We start from the raw sequence: 19,606 nt of genomic DNA on the forward strand, positions 1-19,606 counted from the left end.
GTCTGTACTGTCTGTGATATAATAACAAAGGAGCTAGATGCAAAAAAATAATTTTGACATCATGTACTTGTTAGATTTCAGTAGCTTTTGATGCTAATCTTCCACATGGAAGATGCTGAATAAATTGGAGCAATGTGGTGCCACACGCCATCCATTTATCCATAGCAACGTACTGCTATGGATAAAGGGATGGCGTGTGGCAGAAGTCACTCCCCCCCCCCACAGTGTGAGAACCTGTCAGATGCTATCATGAAAGAATTGATGTGCAGTCATCCCTGAATGGGGTACTAATAGGTGCACAAGGAAGCTTAAAATATAAAATTATCCCACATCATGCTTGGCATTAACAATTCATATAGCAATGTGGAGCATGAGAGAATATTCAGCCAATTTAGAAAAACAATCTGGGTTCAGATCTTCTCTTTTTGGTGAAGCATTTCGAAATGCTCCTGACAACTAACTATCTAGGCAACAAGCCATTGTTATGAACAAAACTTTTTAATTCAACTTTTCTAAATAGGGCAAGGTTTGGTTTTTGTCAGCATCTTTTTTGAAGCATTCAAACACAGTTCATTTGAAATTTATTTGGGAATTAAGGCAATTGGTTATACTTATGTTTCTGATGAAGGGATTTTGGGGGAATTTTTTTTACCCAGTTATATATTTAACCTGCTGGTTAGACGGCCACAAATAATTGCAAATTACAGTAAACCCTCGATTTAATGGACCCCGATACAACGGATTTCGGATTTAACGGACTGGACAAATAATAATACAGTAATGTACATATTAATCTCGACCATATTTTTTTTTAGGTTATACAAAACTTCAGTGTTATTATTAATTAAAAATTAATAATTATCTATTCCATTATTTTGATAATTACTTACTTTTATTTTTATAATCAAATTCAGGAAATTGTAGTCAGGAATTTGTTTTTTATTCTTTCTGAAAATGTGTTCAAATAACTGTTTTCCCAGATAACAGATAAGAGCAGGCGGTGACTTGCGAGTTGAATGTGATTCGGGACACTAAACTGCAGGTCTACCGACTCGCTTTGTTTCGGTCTCAGTCTGCCTCAAGCTATCATGCGGTCAGGTTGTATACAGTGTTTCTGTGATTTATGAATTGTGACTTTATTTATTAAATAATTTTGCAATCCTTACAATTTAAAATGGCATCAAGTAATAGAGAAGTTAAAAGAAAGCATGTGAACATAAATGTACCACAGAAATTAGAACAAGGCGTCTCAGTAGCAAGTGTTTGTGAAATTTGCGGCATAAAAAATAGTTTCTGATATCCGTAAATCAAAGGCCAAATTGCAATGTAATTTTATATTGTACTGTATACTGTATTAAAGCTTTTTTTTTTTACATTAAGAACAATAAAAAATGCCCCCCCCCCCCCCAGATTACATTCAATTTAATGGACTTTCGGCATAAACGGGCACCCCTTCTCCTCTGTTAGTCCATTAAATCGAGGGTTTACTGTACTATCATTGTTTTCACAAACATGCATGAACATAAAACTGTATTTCAATTTTTTTCATTCAACATAAAAAAAAAAAAAAAACAAATTCTTCTAGTAATATAAATATAATATAGTAATGAAATCAGTACCTCTATTTATTAGTAATTCCTTAATTCTTTTGGCATTCGTGTATGATGGCCTAAAGGTTGGCCAAAACAAATGAAGAAATTTGCCTTGTATATGGCTTTATTTTTGCTGAAAGGGGTTAAAAATTATATGAAAAAAAAATTTAGATGACCTCAAAAGTTTTATTAAACACCTAATCATTTCTTTACTGTCCTTTTTATACGAAGAACTCACCTTTGAGAAAAGTGAAAATTTAAGTACTTCAAGAGGCTGTAGAGTAGAAGCCATGTAGCACCTTAAGGCATCGTAATTTCCTTTCCTGAAATTATAACCCATTCCTTTAACTACTGCTACCTCTCTCTTCATCGTCACCACAGAACTCCGTGATCACTTCCTGCTACTGGTTCCTGTACTGTCAGCCCTATTATATCATCTAATTTATGGGTGATGATGAGGTCTAGAGTATTCTTTTCCCTAGTACTTTCCCTGACATGTTGATACAAATAGCAGTCATCTAGTTGATTTAAAAATTTTGTTGCCCATGTGGAGTTTCCCTCCCATTTGCTCCAATCAGAGGCAAATTAAAATCATCCATAATAAAGACATTCGTGCTTACTTGCTCATTCCATTTGCATGTAGAGGCTCTCATCATAATCTTCACAATCACCTGGTCTGTAGATTACTCCCACTCTCATTATACCTTTGCTTCCAACTATTTCACGCCATACAGATTCTATACTAGCATGCGAAACATCTGAATCCGGAAAGCTTTCATCGCACTCAGGCTGCTTTTGATAAGCATGACCCCATCACCCCGTCTATCTTCCCTATCCTTCTCAAATACATTGTACATACCATACTGAAACTCATCATCCCCTATCTCCAGGTGGTACCATGTTTCCATAAGCCCTGTCATGTCAGCATTACTTGTCATAACGAGCAGTTCGAATTTATTCATTTTATTGACGACACTTCTGACATTACTGTATAAACAATTAAGACTTAGTGTTCTTGTATAGTTAACTACCCTGACACACCCCTTAAAGTTATTTAAGCTCACTTCCCTGGTATTAGCTGCCCGCTCATTTGAAACGTTTCTACCCTCAGAACATCTTGCTAATATGTTCTGTTGGGGTAACAAACAAGAACTCTTGAGGCATGTGCAAGCATTAATTTGACCAATATTATGAGATAAACGCATATCTATATTACCCTTTTACCCCCAAACTAGCAGTTTCCCTGAACCTTTAATGTATTTTCAGTAATACTGGCAAAAACTCTTGCACCACCTTTGTTTAAATGTATCCCGTCTCTACAAAACAGATTCCTTCTCCCTACAAGTGCGGACTAAGCTGATAGAAATTTCCCCCCCAAAAGCCTTACAGAGTCCAAGTCTTGAGTTAATCCACAAGGCTTTTACCATATAATCCCTCCTATCGTGCCTGGGTAGAATTGCAGACACATATACATTGTGACCTAACTCGTGGCATTTATTATTTATTATTATTAGCTATATGGTGCAAGGAAGCCTGAGGCTTATGCTGCACCAGCCAAAAAAAATTCCTGAGTTACCCTGAGAGAGAGAGAGAGAGAGAGAGAGAGAGAGAGAGAACGAACGAACAAACGATGATATCCAGCTCAGGATCCTGGGTGTGCCAAACCCATACTCACCAGATGTCAGCCCCTGGGGTTAAATTTCTTTAGCATGGTCCTATATTTGCCTAACAAATCATCAGATCATGTATGCTTAATGTCATTAGTCCCCACATGAATAATAATATTCTCTTTACCCCCCCCACCCTTAAAATCCGACAATCTGTTGGTGACATTATTAATAGTTGTTCCCGGCAGCAGACATACCCTGGTTTTAGTCTACCTATCCTTATTACAAAAAATATTTCCTGTTTCCCCGACAATGGAGTCTCCTAATAGAACTAAGTCCTTTTGAACCAGAGTAGTTTGCACCTGGTTATTCTGTTCTTGGGCCCGAATTGGGAGTGCCTCACTTGGTATGTTGCTAGAGTCTTGAGTCCCTGACGAGCTCCCAGTTACATTATTCTCAAGGGGCAGCACCCGTTTCTAGCAATGCACCAAATTGTAATTTAAGATCTGTGCACTCCTTACAACAGTGACAAAGAAAAGAATCTCCAAGTGAGCTAGGATTATCTACTAGGTCGACCTTGGAATACATGCCACAGGTTCTGCAAGGGATAAAATCATGACTCACCCAGGAATCGCCATCGGCTATTTCCATATGAGTCATGTTACCCTCTGACGAAGTGTTCAAGGCGGATCTTCTAATAACCATTATGAAATTTACTAATTATTAAAAAATCAAACTATTATAATATATTAAAATAAACTTTACAATACACTAAATAACTTTTGAAATCCTTCTACTTCTGTAATCCCCTCTTATCTATACTTTACTGTATCTATGAAGAGCTCTAATAGGCATGTCTGCTTGCCTCCCATACTTCATCCATACTGCATGATTGGAAGAAATGGAGGTTGCTGTAGCTTTGTTCTGGATACTAAACATCGGTTTCCACACTTCAGGCTGTGTCCGGTAAGCAAAGTATGTTGTACTCTTAGCCCATGTGTGATGTAATAACTTTTTATGTTTGGATTACCATAAAAAATAACAATATTACAATTATTCACAACATTGTATGTATTGTTGTAAAAACAGGTGGATGCCTCCTACAGAATTATCAACAGATTTGTCTTGTGGGCTATCTAGCTGCTGGCCTGTGAACACCATTTAGAGATGTACTCCCAATTTTAACGAATATATTGTGTTTTGCCATAATTCCCATGATAACCTTACAAAACTTCACCCATACTGCATGATTGGAAGAGAGAGAGGTTGCTGGAGCTTTGTTCTGGATACTGAACGTGGGTTTCCACCCTTCAGGCTGTGTCCAGTAAGCAAAGTGTGTTGTTGTACTTGATGAAGAGTCTACCGCCTCCGGCGATACAAAGGGGTGGCATTCCTCTATGTGATGTGGACACCACACCTTAATCCCCTGCAACATAGCTGAGTGGTCAGGAGTGTGAGGGCAGTAGCACGTGCTCTTTGAGTTAACAGAGGTTCAAACCTGTGACTGCTAAATACAATTAACATTTGTATCGATGATTTATTGTAAACTCCACTGACCTGGTGGTCGTGCTGGTGTATAAACAAGAACATTTTATATAAGGCTTATGTTAGACCACACTTGGAATACTGTGTTCAAGTATGGAGACCGCACCTAAAGAAAGACATCGAGCTTCTTGAAAGGGTGCAAAGAAGGGTAACTCGCCTGGCGAGATCGGCAAAAGGGCATCCTTATGAAGAAAGACTTTGAATATGTGGGTTGCATGCAGAGTTTGGAAACTAGACACCTTAGAGGAGATTTGATTGAGGTGTTTAAGGCTCTGAAAGGCATCAGTAAAATGAATGAGGACAAAATTTTCAAGATTATAAATGATGCTAGAACTAGGGGACATAAATTCAAGTTACGGGGGGGAAATGTTTAGATTGGACTGCAGGAAGTTTTATTTTAGCCAGCGAGTTATAAATTACTGGAATAAGTTGCCTTTGTGGGTGGTAGAGGCCGACAGTTTGGGGAAATTCAAAGGTCATCTGGATAGTACTTTCAGGTAAGGGAAGCGCATAGGATGATAGGTTTAATTTTTTTTTTTTTTTTTTTATTATTAATTATTATTATTTAGTTATTTATTTTATTTAATTTTTTTTTTGTTTTTATCATTGTTTTGTTCGGATTTTTTTTTTTTTTTTTTGGCTGGTGCAGCATATGCCATAGGCTTTCTTGCACCATGCGGCCGTTACTAATACTAACATTTTGGTTCACATCTGGGTGGTCACCTCCAGTATACAGGTGCAGTGCTTCACACCTTTTACTAGCAGTCCCATCATAGTGAGAGTGCAAGCAGAGGATTTGGTTGTCACAGAATGACCAGATGTCACCAATATTTATTAACCTGAATATCAGTTACAGCAGCATTTTAGACTCAAATAGCAAGCCCTAGCCTATCATACCTGAACGAATGCCTATAACGAGCCTCAATGACCATCAGTACCTTGCATTTATCAATATTAAACCTCAGTTGCTGCTTCCCATCCCATCTGTTCAGTTTTTCTGGGTCTCATTGCAGTATTATGCTTTGATTCCTACTATTAACTATTCTGCCAACCTTTGTATCAACTACAGACTTGGGCAGTAAGCTTGAAATCCAACCAGTTTACAGGTCTAAAGTAAATGCAGATGTGTTTTTCAGCTATTTTGCATATTTGCATTTAATTGAGACTTTAATTTGGTTGGATATAATATAGAAATTTGCGTTTTATTTTTGTTTGTTCATTTCAACTGTAGTGGGTGATGCCCATGACACATTTTATACTTTTCAGTTAAGTTTTTTGTTACTTTCTGTCTTAGACCTGGATTGTATAAGGATATCAATTTACAGTTTACTGGGATAGCTATCGACAACCGAAATAAACCTTTGGAACTCACAAGGACTGATTCCCCTGAGGAAATGAATTTTTGGGTTCCTAACTTTATTTCATTTGTTGTCTGTCCTTGTAATATATTAATTTCATTTATTATGGGTATTGGTATTCCTCATTTTGGTAAGAGTGAGGGTGTGTATCTCTTTGGACCAGGAATCATACATTTGCACTGCTAGAGGTGGGTGTAAATATTCACAGTTAGTTTGTTTCTTTAATTTACTTCTGATTTTTTTATTCTTTTATTATTATTATTATTATTATTATTATTATTTTAACTGTGGGTGAGTGATAGGTTAAGATTTGGGACCTAAAGGTGGTTTTACTTTTCAGACTGTGAACATTTTTAAAATGGCTATCATTATTATGTTCGGACATAGGAAAACATAGGAAATTTCAAGGTCATTAAATTTTTAGGGAACTATAATCAGTCACTGGGAATTCTGAGTAGAATAGTTGTGCTACCTGATAGCTTTGATGTAGAAGTTTTCAGGATACCAAATTGTATTTAAAAATACTCACGTGTTCCTGAGTTATACATTATTGGTATTTTCAAGGTCACAGTAATTCTACCGAGTCAGCCATTTGGATGTTTCCAGGAGATAAAAGAACTACAGCAGTGCCACCTGATTGTTCAGTGGTGACTAGAAATTCGGCATAAATTGCATAAAATTATTAAATTGTGACATCACGAGGAAGCTTCATCACTGAATAAGAGCTACTCCATTTATATGGCTGCGGCAGGTTTAGTAGATCGGCAGCTTAAATCCCAAGCCCGGATAAATGGTGAGAGTTGACGTCAGGAAGGGCATCCAGTCGTAAAAACTATGCCAAAACCAATAGATGTGTTTCGGTTAAGAAGTTAATCCGAATGTGAATTCCCAATTCACACTTTACATAAGGATGTAAAGTGTGAATTGGGAACTGAATGCCGACCCCATATAATGTGGGAAAAGGTGAAGACAAAGAAGTAGATTATTATTTTAACTGTTAAGGTAACTTTATACAGAAGCAACAATATTTGCCTTGCCAAGTACAAACTTAATAGCTATATTGGTATGTGGTATTATAGTCTTGAATTTGATGCTAAGTTTTTTTTTTTTTTTCTTTTTGCATGCTTCTGAAAATTTGAGAGCTAGAAAAACTGTGTGCAGGGGATGGCTAGCCTATTCCTGCAGCATGCCACATTATGTTGAAAATGTGTTGTGGGCCACCCAGGGATGGATCCAGAAGCTGCCAAAATCAGCCCCCCTTCTGGCTCAGTGTCTGGCTCCATCAAATGATTTTATTAACCATGTAAAGGAATTTTAGACTAAGTGCTTGTAATGATAATACAAAAAATGCATGTAGAAAATAAATTTAATATAGATTAATGAATAAATGTGTCTTCACTAGAATGATGTCGTGAGAAGCTCACCATTGCCCCATTCATCTACACAAAATTAAAACTGAAAAGCAGTAAATAGAGCCAGCAAATCAGGTTCCCTCGTGCAGAAACCTGGATCATGATTTCTGGTAATGAAAGTGGAATTTAAACTGGCAATACTTTCCAAACATTTTGTAATGTTGAGATGCTACACATGTGCCAAAAATAATTTGACACCCCACAGAGGATTTGGTAATCCAGACACTGCAAATTACAGTGTCTGGAGACTAGGCACCTGCAAGGTGATCTGATTGAGGTGTATAAAGCCTTGAATGGTTTGAGCGTGCTCAGTGCTGATGGGATGCTTCCTCTTGCTCAGAATAATCACCTGAGAGGGCATAAATTCAAATTGAGGAAAGACGGATGTAGGATAGATGTGCGAAAGTTTGCCTTTAGCCAGCAAGTAGTTGGTTGGTGGAACAGACTTCCATCCTTTGTTGTGGAAGTTGATAGCCTAAATAAATTTAAGGCTGAGCTGGACAGGTATTTGGGACGAATGGAGGGGTGGAATGGAAGCTTTTTTTTTTTTTTTTTGGCTGATGCTGCATAAGCTTGCTTTCTTGCATCATATGCCTCTGCTAATGCTAATTATGTAAAACTCCACCCCTCCTCCTTTTAGGTATTTTTGCAAAAAGCAATGGCAGAGGAAAAAGGGTTGCGACAGCAGGATGCAGAAATCAGCACTATCATTCAGGAAAAAAGAAATGCATATAAAAAAATAAAAAAAAAATAGACCACCACAAAATAACTAGAAGATGAAGTGGAATATAAACATAAAAGAGCCATAACCAAAAGAGAAACACAAAAAAGACACAGATCAATGGAACAATTTTGTCACCAGAAAAAGAAATTAATAAGCCACATACTAGAGTATACAAAGTGATAAGACAAATGAACAATAACCTCAAGAAAACGGTCAAAACTAACACAATGCTATTAGATGATTGACTCAACTATTCTAAAAACCTATGGTCCACAGTTGATCCTCCCCTGGCTAAAACAACATCTAACAGTAATATAATAGAAGCATTCACTAATGAAGAACTGAAAACTACTTAAAAATAGTAAAAACCAAAAATGTCCAGGCGACGATGAAATTAATAGAGCTCATCAAATACTTAGGAAAATATTTTGAAATTAAACTACTTGAACTGATAAATATGGTTTTTGCAGGCCACCAGAAATCATTGACCTCTTTGTAATATTTGTGTGTTCAATTTTATTTGGATAGGAATGACCTAGTATGCATAAAGGTAACTTCCTGAATGTTTATATTGGTCAGCGATATGTTGAATCCCCTCAACTTGTCTTATTGTGCATATTTTGCCGCCACTGCAAAAGAGCTGATGTAATCAGTTGTTATTAGATTCAAACCAATTCAGTTTAGTTCCATGCATCAGAGGATATTGATCTGTTGTTCTATGTTCCAGTAATGTTTTATAGTAAATAAAATATCATTTTTTTTTTTTTTAAAGATGTCAAAGAAGAGAAGAATGGACAGTGAATGCTATGTATGTAATGAATAGTGGGCAGTCAATTATTTTTTCCTTCATTTGTTTTTATATTATATTAAAAAATAATTGTTCACTATTCGTTAAAAGCATGACATTCACTATAAACTCTTCTCTTTGAGATCTTGTAAAAAGGGGGAGGATTAAATTTTTACTCTCTTACCTAAACCAATTATAGTAACAAAGAATTTTGCTAGAAAAATTATTTCTATTTTGAATGTACATGACATTTGTGAACACTCATTTTAAATGATAAAAAACATAAAATCAAAAAATTGTGGAAGACTACAGACACACATTTGGAAGATTTTTAAAAAATTAGCATTTAAAGTTTAACAGCAAATATCAAACAAGTAAATGAAGAATATGTAACAAGAACGTGTACTCATTAATACTTGTAAGTTGTAAGAAAATCATGGATATCTATTTCTGCTGTTAAGAAAAGCTTGAATGATTGTGTTGTAATAATAGCAGCAGTAGTAATTATTATTGAAATTTATTCACGTTGTTTATGTGTAATATATGTTTATATAGTTGAATTCTTAATAAAATAGATATTATAAAATGAGACATTTTTGGATCTGACTTGCCTACTCTGAATAATCCTAGCCTTTTGAAGGGAATGTAGCATTCCCTTCAAAACGTTTGAGGACCCCTGCTGTAGTACATATTTTGAATTTGATTATACTAGATTGTATTGGTGAAATTACGTTAAATGTTCAAGCTCTTTATTGTTTTGCTGATTGTATGAACTATGAAAATAACATCCTTTTGTATAACACCCATTTTTTTTATTTTTTTTTTTTTTTGCTCATTCCCATGGGGAGGTTTCTATAAAGAGCTTAGACTGTATATATCAGTCAGTAAATTCAAGGTAAATAAAAGCTAGTTTTTTATTATTTAACTTTTATTTCAGTGTTTCTAACATCCACCCACACACACATGTACACAGAGTAATCACTGAATTGTGACCACACCATTCTTAGTGGACTATGCTGCACAGATTGCAAGCAGGTGGCTGTGGGTACTTAATATGGGGCATATTTTGCTGGCAAGAACTAAACCTACTGGTGTGTATGGATCAACATTTCACTGGTGAAGTCTCTCAGCAGGAGACCACATACACTATGCCATGTTACATTTTATCCTGGACAGAAATGGAATCTTCCAAGATGATAATGCACCATGTCATCAAACCCACACTGTGCATGAGTGGTTTGAGGAACACAGTGAAGATATCACCCATCTTGATTGACCTCAATCCAGTTGAACAACTGTCATCTGTTCAGACACTGTGGAAAGCCTTGCAGGCAGCATGCCTGCTGATTCCTATGGACGTCTTCAGACATTCAGTGGAGTCTCTGCCTAGCCAATTAGTGGCGGTTATCCATGTGAATGGTGCCCCAACACCAAATTAGGAAGGTAGTCACAATTCAGTGAACACTAAGTGTACATACAGAGTGACTGAGTTGTCAATTATGTGGGGTAAAAATGGTTTGAAAAAAAAAAAACTTTTGATTGACTGGACATTTGGCAATAATGATAGTCCTGAGAAAAAAGAAATAGTCGTACGTGGATGCATTATAAAGTGTATAGTGAAACTTTTTTTTAGGCTTATAATTAAGTGGTGAATTAATGTTGTTTCTTTTAGTACATTTAACAGAAAATTTTTTAAAACTTGAAAGAAATAAGGAATTAATTACAGGAACTCCCCGACTTGCGTAAGGTTTGCTTTCTGCGGAACACTATGTAAGTCTGATTCTACGTAAGTCAGAATTTCCCCTATGCTTGTGCAAAGCTCGCAACTGTGCTCAATGAATTGATTGACTCAAAAAAGAAATGTTTGACGAACATGCAAATAGAATTATTTATTGTATCTATTCCATTTTTGTTATCCCCTGTGCAGGAAAAATTACAAAAGCTTGCAATTTAAAAAAATTACAAAAAAAGGGAGGAGAAAGGCATAACATCAATAAGTTTTACCTCCCGAGCATCATTGCCAGAATCAACGTCTTCAGCTGATAAGTACGCCGCTGTGGAGATTTAGAAGGGGTTGGCCGCTCAACCTTACAAAAGAACATATTAATGGATGACTGGACGGTGGCTCTTTTCTTTGTATCGTAGATTTCTTTGTAGCAAGCAAGCATATCATTCACACCTCTGTTAACTTTTAAGAATCGTTCGCTGTCAGGATCCATCTTCTCAAACCTCGCCATTGCCATCTCTCTGGTGATGAAGTGTCACAGCTCCTGGTTCATCTTGAGCTTCTTCAGCATTTTCTTCTTTCACTATTGCTACCTGCAAGTCAATAAGTTCTTCATTAGCTAATTCCTTCTCTTCTTCCTCTATTAACTCCTCCACATCTTTTGCATCAACCTCCAACTGAAGTAGTTCTGCAACCTTTACAATCTTATCTGTAACCTCTTTATATGATTTGTCTTTTTTAAACCCTTCGAACCCTTTTATGTGCCACGGCCATATTTTCTTCCATGTGCCATTTAAACAACTTAGTAATTTCTGCCCCGGCCTTATTAATGTTTCTGATGGCATGGTAAATATTGTAAGATTTCCAAAAGTCTCAACATAAAATTTTTATCATCGTCTACTGCAGACAATGCCTGAGTAAATATTCTGCGTAAATAGTATGCTTTTAAATTCGAATTAACACCCTGATCCATAGTTGGATGATGAAGTCGTGTTTGGCGGTAGAAATATGGCTCTCACGTTCAACTTGAAATCATCTAAATGCATAGGATGTCCAGGAGCATTATCTAATAGAAGCAAAATCTTGAAAGGAACGTTGTTTTCTTTACAATATTTTTCAACCTCTGGAATGAAGCAGCATTTAAACCAATCCTCAGAGAGATATTGTTATCCATGCTATCTGGTTCTACTGGAAATGCACGGGCAGGGTGGCTTTATTGATGCCCTTAAATGCACAAGGATATTCAGAATTGTACACAAGCAGTGGTATTAATCTGTAATCTCCCACTGAATTAGCTCCAAGCAAGAGTGTGGCCCTATGTTTTGAAGTCTTGAAACCTGACATTGTCTTTTCCTCTTTGGCAATGTATGTTCGATCCGGCATTTTTTTCCAATACAGAGCAGTCCCATCAACATTAAAAATTTGCTGTGTTGAATAGCTGCCTTCATCAATAATTTTTTCCAACACATCACAAAATTTCTCTGCAGCTGCAGAATCAGCACTGGCAACTTCGCCGCATACTTTAATGTTTTAGATACTTGAACATATTAAATCACCTGTTACTTGCCACGAACTTGAGTTGGGTCTCGCCGTACTTACCCTTAATATCTTCATAAATACTTCTTGCTTTTGCTTGAATGGTCATTAGACTCAGGGGTACTCACTTCTGAATCTAATTTTTCATCCATATTATTAACAGCTGTTCCATCTTCGATATTGCACCTGAACTCTGTTTTGTGACCACTGTTGATCTTAAGTGTATTGATTCTTTGACATGTTCCTTTATATGCGCACTGTCCTTTAAAATAGTATTCACTGTTGAAGCAGCGAGACCTAATTCCCTTGCAATAGCTGACAAACCTTGTCCTGCTTCATACTAAATCAATTTTGTATTGTTTCCTGGCACTACCACCACTTGCACTTTTCGTTGGTCGCTTTCCCTTCATCATTGTAATACGTAAATAGGAATGAAGAGAAGTTTCTGAAAATTTGGATACTTTTTTTTATATGATTGAAGATTTCAGTGAAGCGGAACACATTTCACCATAATAGCGTAAAAACCCACACAATTGCAGTTATCGGTATTATTGCATATGCAATAAGATCGAGTTTACTACGCGCTTATAATTAGATGCACTAACAGAAAAGCCCAATAAACCAGAAAGTGCAAATTGTTTTTGTTGTTTTTTGGTTGTGACTTCCAGAAACGTGCTTTAGAAGAATATCACAAAGGCGTTCAAAATTGATTCTTATAATGGGAACATATGATAACGATGAAAGGGTAGTACAATTTCCATTATAAATATGACCTTTTAGAGAGATAAATAGCTTAGTAATATAGCGATGTTTTCAACTTCCAAGGACTTGGAACGAATTACAAAAAAAAAAAAAAAAATCAGTGTTATTGGGTTCACATTACGATATTTTCGTGATACCTCCGTTTATTCCTACGGGATGCAAAATAAGTTTCCACGATTTTTTTTTAAGTTTGCACCAGCCGGCAAAAACTTACGTAGTGTCGAATTTCTGTAAGTCAAGTATTACTTAAGTCGGGGAGTTCCTGTACTATATTTAATTTAGTTGGAGAAGGATGTTATGTCGTGTTTTTCATGAAGATTAATTACTATATTTAATAACCACTCTTATACGACATGAAATTAATAATATAGTTTAAGCTTACAGCCCAAACCACTATACTAAATAAGAAATTGATGCCTTTTTAAAAAAATTCTCTGTTTCAGGATTCTCTGTTATTCACCATGTTAAAAATTTATAAATGTGGGAAGTATGTTAATTCTGCTCAACCACCTCAGATATTAACTCCCTTGTGGTTGACTTCCATGCAGTGAATTTTTAATTGTAGTGGAGTTGGAGGGTTTGGTCTTTTCACACTGACCAAGGGTCAGTGGTGGGATTCAAATAATTCAACAGCCGGTTCGCTGCCCTAATGACCGTTCTAGGTATAAAAAAACTATATACCGAAAGGTAGTTTATTATTTCATGCAGTTAATACTTAAATAAGAACAATAAAAGAGGTCCACAAAACTAGATTACGTTATAAGAATTAATTTTTTTAAATATTAATGAAAAAATATTAAATACCTGACAAAACACAATAAAACTGTTATTTAAGATATTTCCATATTGCTTCTTGATTGGCATCCTCACTTGCAATTTTCTTTGCTTTTATCCGAGCATCATCGGCTGAGTGATTTATCCTTAACGATCTTTTCACTGTAGGAGCAGGATCCCATTCCTTTAGAGGTAGGCTGATTAGACTAATAGTCATTGTGTTTGATATATTAGAAACAGTTAGGCGACTTTTCTTCTCTGAACATATTATGTTGATCTTTGAAAAACCCCTTTCCACTTCTGCTGAACTTACAGCAATTGTTCTGACAATATTTTTAGGTCTTTGAACACTTTCAGGAATTGCATAATTCTGGGAATTTTTTAAAACGTTTTCCACGAAATCTTGATAATCATTAATATCAATTTGGTAATTAAAAATGTCATTAAATACGAGCAATTGTTCTTCAGCTGCTTTCCATGGAACTAGCACTTCTTCAATATTCCAGTAACCTGGCTCCAAAAAATTGAGAAATTAATTTATTCCTATCTTGAAATTGGCTACAACTTGCTTTTAAATGTTCACAATCCATTAGTCTTTTTTTCAAATGCATTATGATGTTTTCTAAAAGTCTTTCCCGAGGAAGCCCGACAAATCGATGATTTTCTACAAATTTTATATTTTTGAAGGTTTCTGAAGTAATTAATTCATCAACTTTTTTTTCGTATGGACCCTTTTCCTTTCCAAGCATTTGAAATGCTTTAATAGATCTTATCACGAGTTTTTCAGCCTTTATTATGTCTATATTTCTTGCTTGCAGTGCATTTGAAAGAAGAGAAATTTCTTTTAAAATATCAATCATCAATGCCAAATCAGTTATAAAATATATATTTTCAAGACTGGCAGCCATACCTAAGTACTATTTTATTTGAATAAAAATAGTGATGTAGTGCTGGATAAGCACGTCACACAGCTAGGGCTGAACTTAAACTACAGGTAGCCCATCGCGGGCCCAAAACTCTACCAATCTTTATAATTTCAATTCCAAGTTGTTCGGATATTTTGGAAAGTTCAATTTGGTTCTTATTGGATTGATGAAAAATAGTATATATCTTATCAATAAATATTTTAAAATGATTTACTTGCTTTATTTCCTTTATCGAATCATCTAAAACAAGATGGAGGTGATGATTTAAACAGTGCCATATTATTATGTTTGGAAACTCTTTTGTAATCTGAGTGCTTACTCCAGATTTTCTCCCAAGAATAACGCTGGCACCATCGGAGCAAAATCCTATTAAATTTTTTTCTAGGTAGTTCTTAGTAAGCCCAACATTATTTAAACTTTCCATAACTGAAGAACATATTGTCTGTACATCTTGTTTTTCCAATTCAACTAGTTCAACGAAAATTGTTGGTGATGTAACTGAATCCTCAACTTTTAAGAAAAGTATAATAACTGGTTTGCAGGATATCATTGAAGCTTCGTCAATAATCAAACATATTTTCAGATTATTTTCAATAATTTTATTAAATATTTCTTTTTTAATTTCCTTTCATTGAAATCAACTACTTTCACAACAGTTTTACGAGAATGTAATCCTATTCTCATATCTAATCCATTTTTAATTTGCACTTCTATCTCATCTTCTATGTCTGAAAATGGTTTACATCTTTTTGCCAGGCTGTAAACTGTATTAAATACTCTATAAGTAGCACTTAAATATTTTTCATTCATTGTATCTATTACTTTTGTTATTGAATCCTGCTCACATTGTTTTAAGTTCTCTTTACAAATGTTATGAGCTTTTGATGAAAAATGTTCTTTCATTTTTTCCCTTAGAGAAGCTTGTTGTACCTCTTTATTTTTCCCTGATGCCTCAATCTGAAAACATTTCCATTCTTTTGACACATGAACACTTTTCTCTTTTATAAAGTCATATTTTGGCAATACTCACAACCTAACTTTTTGTTAAAAATTACCAGTCCGTCATATTTTTCTTTAAAATTGTTATATTATTGCGCTGTCCAGCATTCAGGAAGATTATTTTCAATTTTGGAGTTATCGTTTTTTATTTTAATAATTGACGTGCTGCTTTCTTTAAGTTGGAGTGGTTGTGCTTGTGTCTATTTTGTACCATCCAAGGCCAATTCTGATTTTGGTTTCTTATTGAAAAAAATCTGTCAAGCTCTGTTGCCTTTTCATCCTTTTAATGGCTACTGCAAAAAATTAAAAAAAATGTTTTATTTTAATATATTATAGAGCAGGAGCGAATATGTGCCTATATATTTGAATATTTTTACTGGTTCTGTCCACGTGTGGTCATATAAACTTTTATAAACAAAGCACTGTGCTTATACCATTGATAAACATCAGTCAGAACATACATTTTCTTCATATTATTGATACTAAATGAAAATTTCTTGCTGAATTAATAAATGGCATAGGCTATGCAGATTAAATACGATAGAATAATGTGTACGACAAACCTGTTTGTCACGGGAAAGTTGTGATAAAAATGTTGGAATCCTTATGCCCACTGGCATAAGGATTCCAACAAGAAAGAACATTCTTCCACAGCTTCCGAAATGGGTGATAAGATAACCCTTGAAATCTGTATTTGTTCGTTGTGTCCTAGCTTCCTATTGTTTTTATTGATCGGGGAACAGCAACGCACTCATATCTCGTGTGAATTTAGGGCATAACACAAAGCTGAAACAAATGACAGTGTGTCACCCCCCTGGTTGTTTGGCACTTTTTCTCTTTACGTTATGTTTGTTTACTTAAGTAAAAAACGCTAGGGAATAAAAATGTAGTATTTCATCAAAGGTATAATGAGTTTTATGAAATGAATAAATAAATATTACAAGCATAGTTCCGTCTAATTTTTTTCACCTATGGACGGAATGAACATTACTACGGGCACTTGGAATACGCTAGATGATTTGCGTAGATGAACATTAAAAAAGAGTAAGGAATGTAAATTTATGATTTCCACATTGGGTGGCTGCCCAGGCACCCACCTTAGAGAGAACCCTGATCATAAGTGCCATTTTAACAACCAGTTCGCCGAACCGGCTGAATCCCACCACTGCCAAGGGTGTCTTGAAGAGAACCACTCTACACGTATGTTGCCACCAAAGTGACATAACAAGGTGTGCATGAGTGGATTTTAGGGAGGCAGGCCAACTCGCTTATTATATGGGGACTTCAATGCTAAGGTTTGGAAAGAGACAAAACAGCACAGGAAGGGAAACTATAGAAAATTTTGGAATTGGTGAAAGAAATGAAAGAGGTGAAAGACCTGTGGAATTTGCAGAAACTCGAGGATTGTCAGTAATGAACACTTTTTCAAGAAAAGGATGAACAGAAAGTGGACATTGAAAAGCCCAAATGGATTAACGACTAATGAAATTGACTTCATCCTCACTAACAGAAGATATGTTGTGAATGATGTTACTGTCCTGAGCAAGGTAAATGTTGGAAGTGATCATAGAATGGCAAGATGCACACTTGATATAGATGTAAGAAAAGTAAGGGAAAAAACTGACTCTAGTAAATAATACAAAGGTCTTTTTCCTCTTCTGTTATCTAAAAGATAACAGAAAAGGAGAAAAAGCAGTATGTACTGGAACTTAAGAACAAGTTTCAGCTTCTGCAGACCTTTCAGGACCAAGATATCGATGAGGAAAACAACAACTTTCTGAAAGTGATGAAGCCTGAGAAACCGATAGGTAAAAAGAAATCCAAAGAAGAAAAATTTAGTTAAGAAACACTTCTCATGATGAACCGAAGACGACAAATGAAGAGCAAGATAAACATCAACAATGACAAAATTCAGTATACCGAGTTATGCAAGGCCTTTAGAAAGAGACTCAGAGAGGACATAAGATTTAACACAAAAGTAGAACAAGCATTAAGGGAAAACAAAGTAGTTAAATCAGCAGTAATGCAGAAAGACAAATGACACTGAATCTGAAGAATAGTGATGGTGTACTTATAAATAGCAGAGAAAGCATAATTCATATAGCAGAAGACTGCTATAAAGAGTTATATAAGAAGCAGGGGAATGATGCAAGCAGTGGGGAAGATGGATCACAAATTAGCAATGTATACGACATACTGAGTATGTCGTATACATATCCTTCCTGATGAGATAGAACATGCATTGAAGAAAGTGAAGAATCAAAAAGCCCAAGGTCAGATGAAGTTACTGAAGAGTTGTTAAAATTGGAAGGAAGAGACATGACACAGAAACTGGCAAGACTCTTCACAAAATACATTAGGAAAGGTGTGACCGCTAAGGAGTGGAATAATGCCATCATAACTTTGCTTCATAATAAAGGAGACAAATCAGAAATTGGAAATTTTAGACCAATTAGCTTGTTGTCCCACATCTCCAAGTTGTTCACAAGGGTCATCACTAACAGATTAGAAAGAATACGTGTTGAGAATCAACTGAAAGAGCAAGCTTGCTTTAGGACAAGATTCTCAACTATGGATCACCTTCACGTAATATCACAGCTAATGGGGAAAGTAAATGAATATAAAATGTCATTATGCTTGGCATTTGTAGATTATGAAAAGGCATTTGACTCCATTCAGCATAAGGCAATGTTTCAAGCACTGGAAAGACAAGGCATAGACATCTCATTCATTATGATTTTGAAGAAAATATATTATGAGAATGCTATCTATTTTATTAGACTAAAAAACAGTAGCAAATTTAAAATTGAGAAAGGAGTTCAACAAGGAGATACAATATCTCTGAAGTTGTTTACTGCTGCCTTTGAGGAAGCTTGGACAGGTTGCAGAAAGGAGTCAATGTGAATGAAGAGTACCTAAACCATTTATGATTTGCAGATGACATTGTGATCATAAGCCATGATCCTGAGGAATTAGAGGAAAACCTTAATCAGTTATGCAGAGTTAGTAAGAATTTTGAACTAAACGTGAATATGGCTAAAACAAGAGTAATGATGAAAAAGTATGCCACAGAAAGGAATATAATCGTTGAAGGAATAAAAATTGAAAAGGTTGATTCATATACTTATCTTGGATAAGTCATTAGCTGTAACAATGATAAATGGCTGGAAGTCAAGAGAAGAATAAATTTCGAATGGATAGCATTCAGGAAATGTAGTCGCATACTGAGGAGCAATATTACAATTTGTTTGAAATGTAAAATAATGAACCAAAAAATAAAAAAATTTAATGAATTTTGTACATTAATATGCACACTGTTTGAAGTAATCTTCAAAACATTGACTTACGTACATACTCCCTCAGAACCCACAAGAAAAACAGATCTATATATGTACTCTCAAAAGGGTTTAAAAAAAGTTTTGCAATTAGGTTTATATTTTATATTTGTGACTGGTGGTAATATTTGATTATGAGAAAAAAAGTTAATTAGAATTGTGTTTTGCTGTATTATAATTTTTTAAATGTTCGGTGTTTAATATATACCATGCAACCCTTGAGTTTCGAAAGCAGATTTTTTTTTAAGAAAATAATTATTGTGATTGCGATTTATGAATGCACTTTCTTTTTGCAATCTTTGTTGGTATTGCTGAAAATCATGTCCTTTTATTTCACCAGTTAAAAGAAAACACATGTCAATAGTGCTTGTGTTTTAGATAGGTGGCTCTGGAACATTAGTTTGACTCCTCAATAATAATATTGGAAAATTTCAAAACAAATTTTACTGTGAAATATCTTTTACAGTCATGCTGTAGGCTTCTAAATTATTGGGATATAATATTATTAGCCACCATGACCACT

General features: G+C 35.2%; 1 protein-coding gene across 3 annotated transcripts in view; it reads left to right on the top strand.

Moving 5' to 3' along the window:
- Positions 1–19,606, top strand: part of NKAIN (Sodium/potassium-transporting ATPase subunit beta-1-interacting protein) — a 187,056-nt gene that overhangs the window by 132,695 nt on the left and 34,755 nt on the right. Inside the window, exon 6 of one of the 3 annotated variants that reach the window (XM_090386282.1) lies at positions 4,040–4,141. The exons of the other annotated variants lie outside the window; for them this stretch is intronic. Coding sequence (XP_090242408.1) covers positions 4,040–4,041 — 2 coding nt within the window. The 3' untranslated portion in view covers positions 4,042–4,141. Of the gene's footprint in view, positions 1–4,039; positions 4,142–19,606 lie in introns of those variants that run through there. 3 annotated transcript variants of the gene reach the window in all.

This window comes from Mastigoproctus giganteus, chromosome 12, assembly GCF_048544385.1.
Source record: "Mastigoproctus giganteus isolate SK-2022 chromosome 12, ASM4854438v1, whole genome shotgun sequence".
NCBI lineage: Eukaryota > Metazoa > Arthropoda > Arachnida > Uropygi > Thelyphonidae > Mastigoproctus > Mastigoproctus giganteus.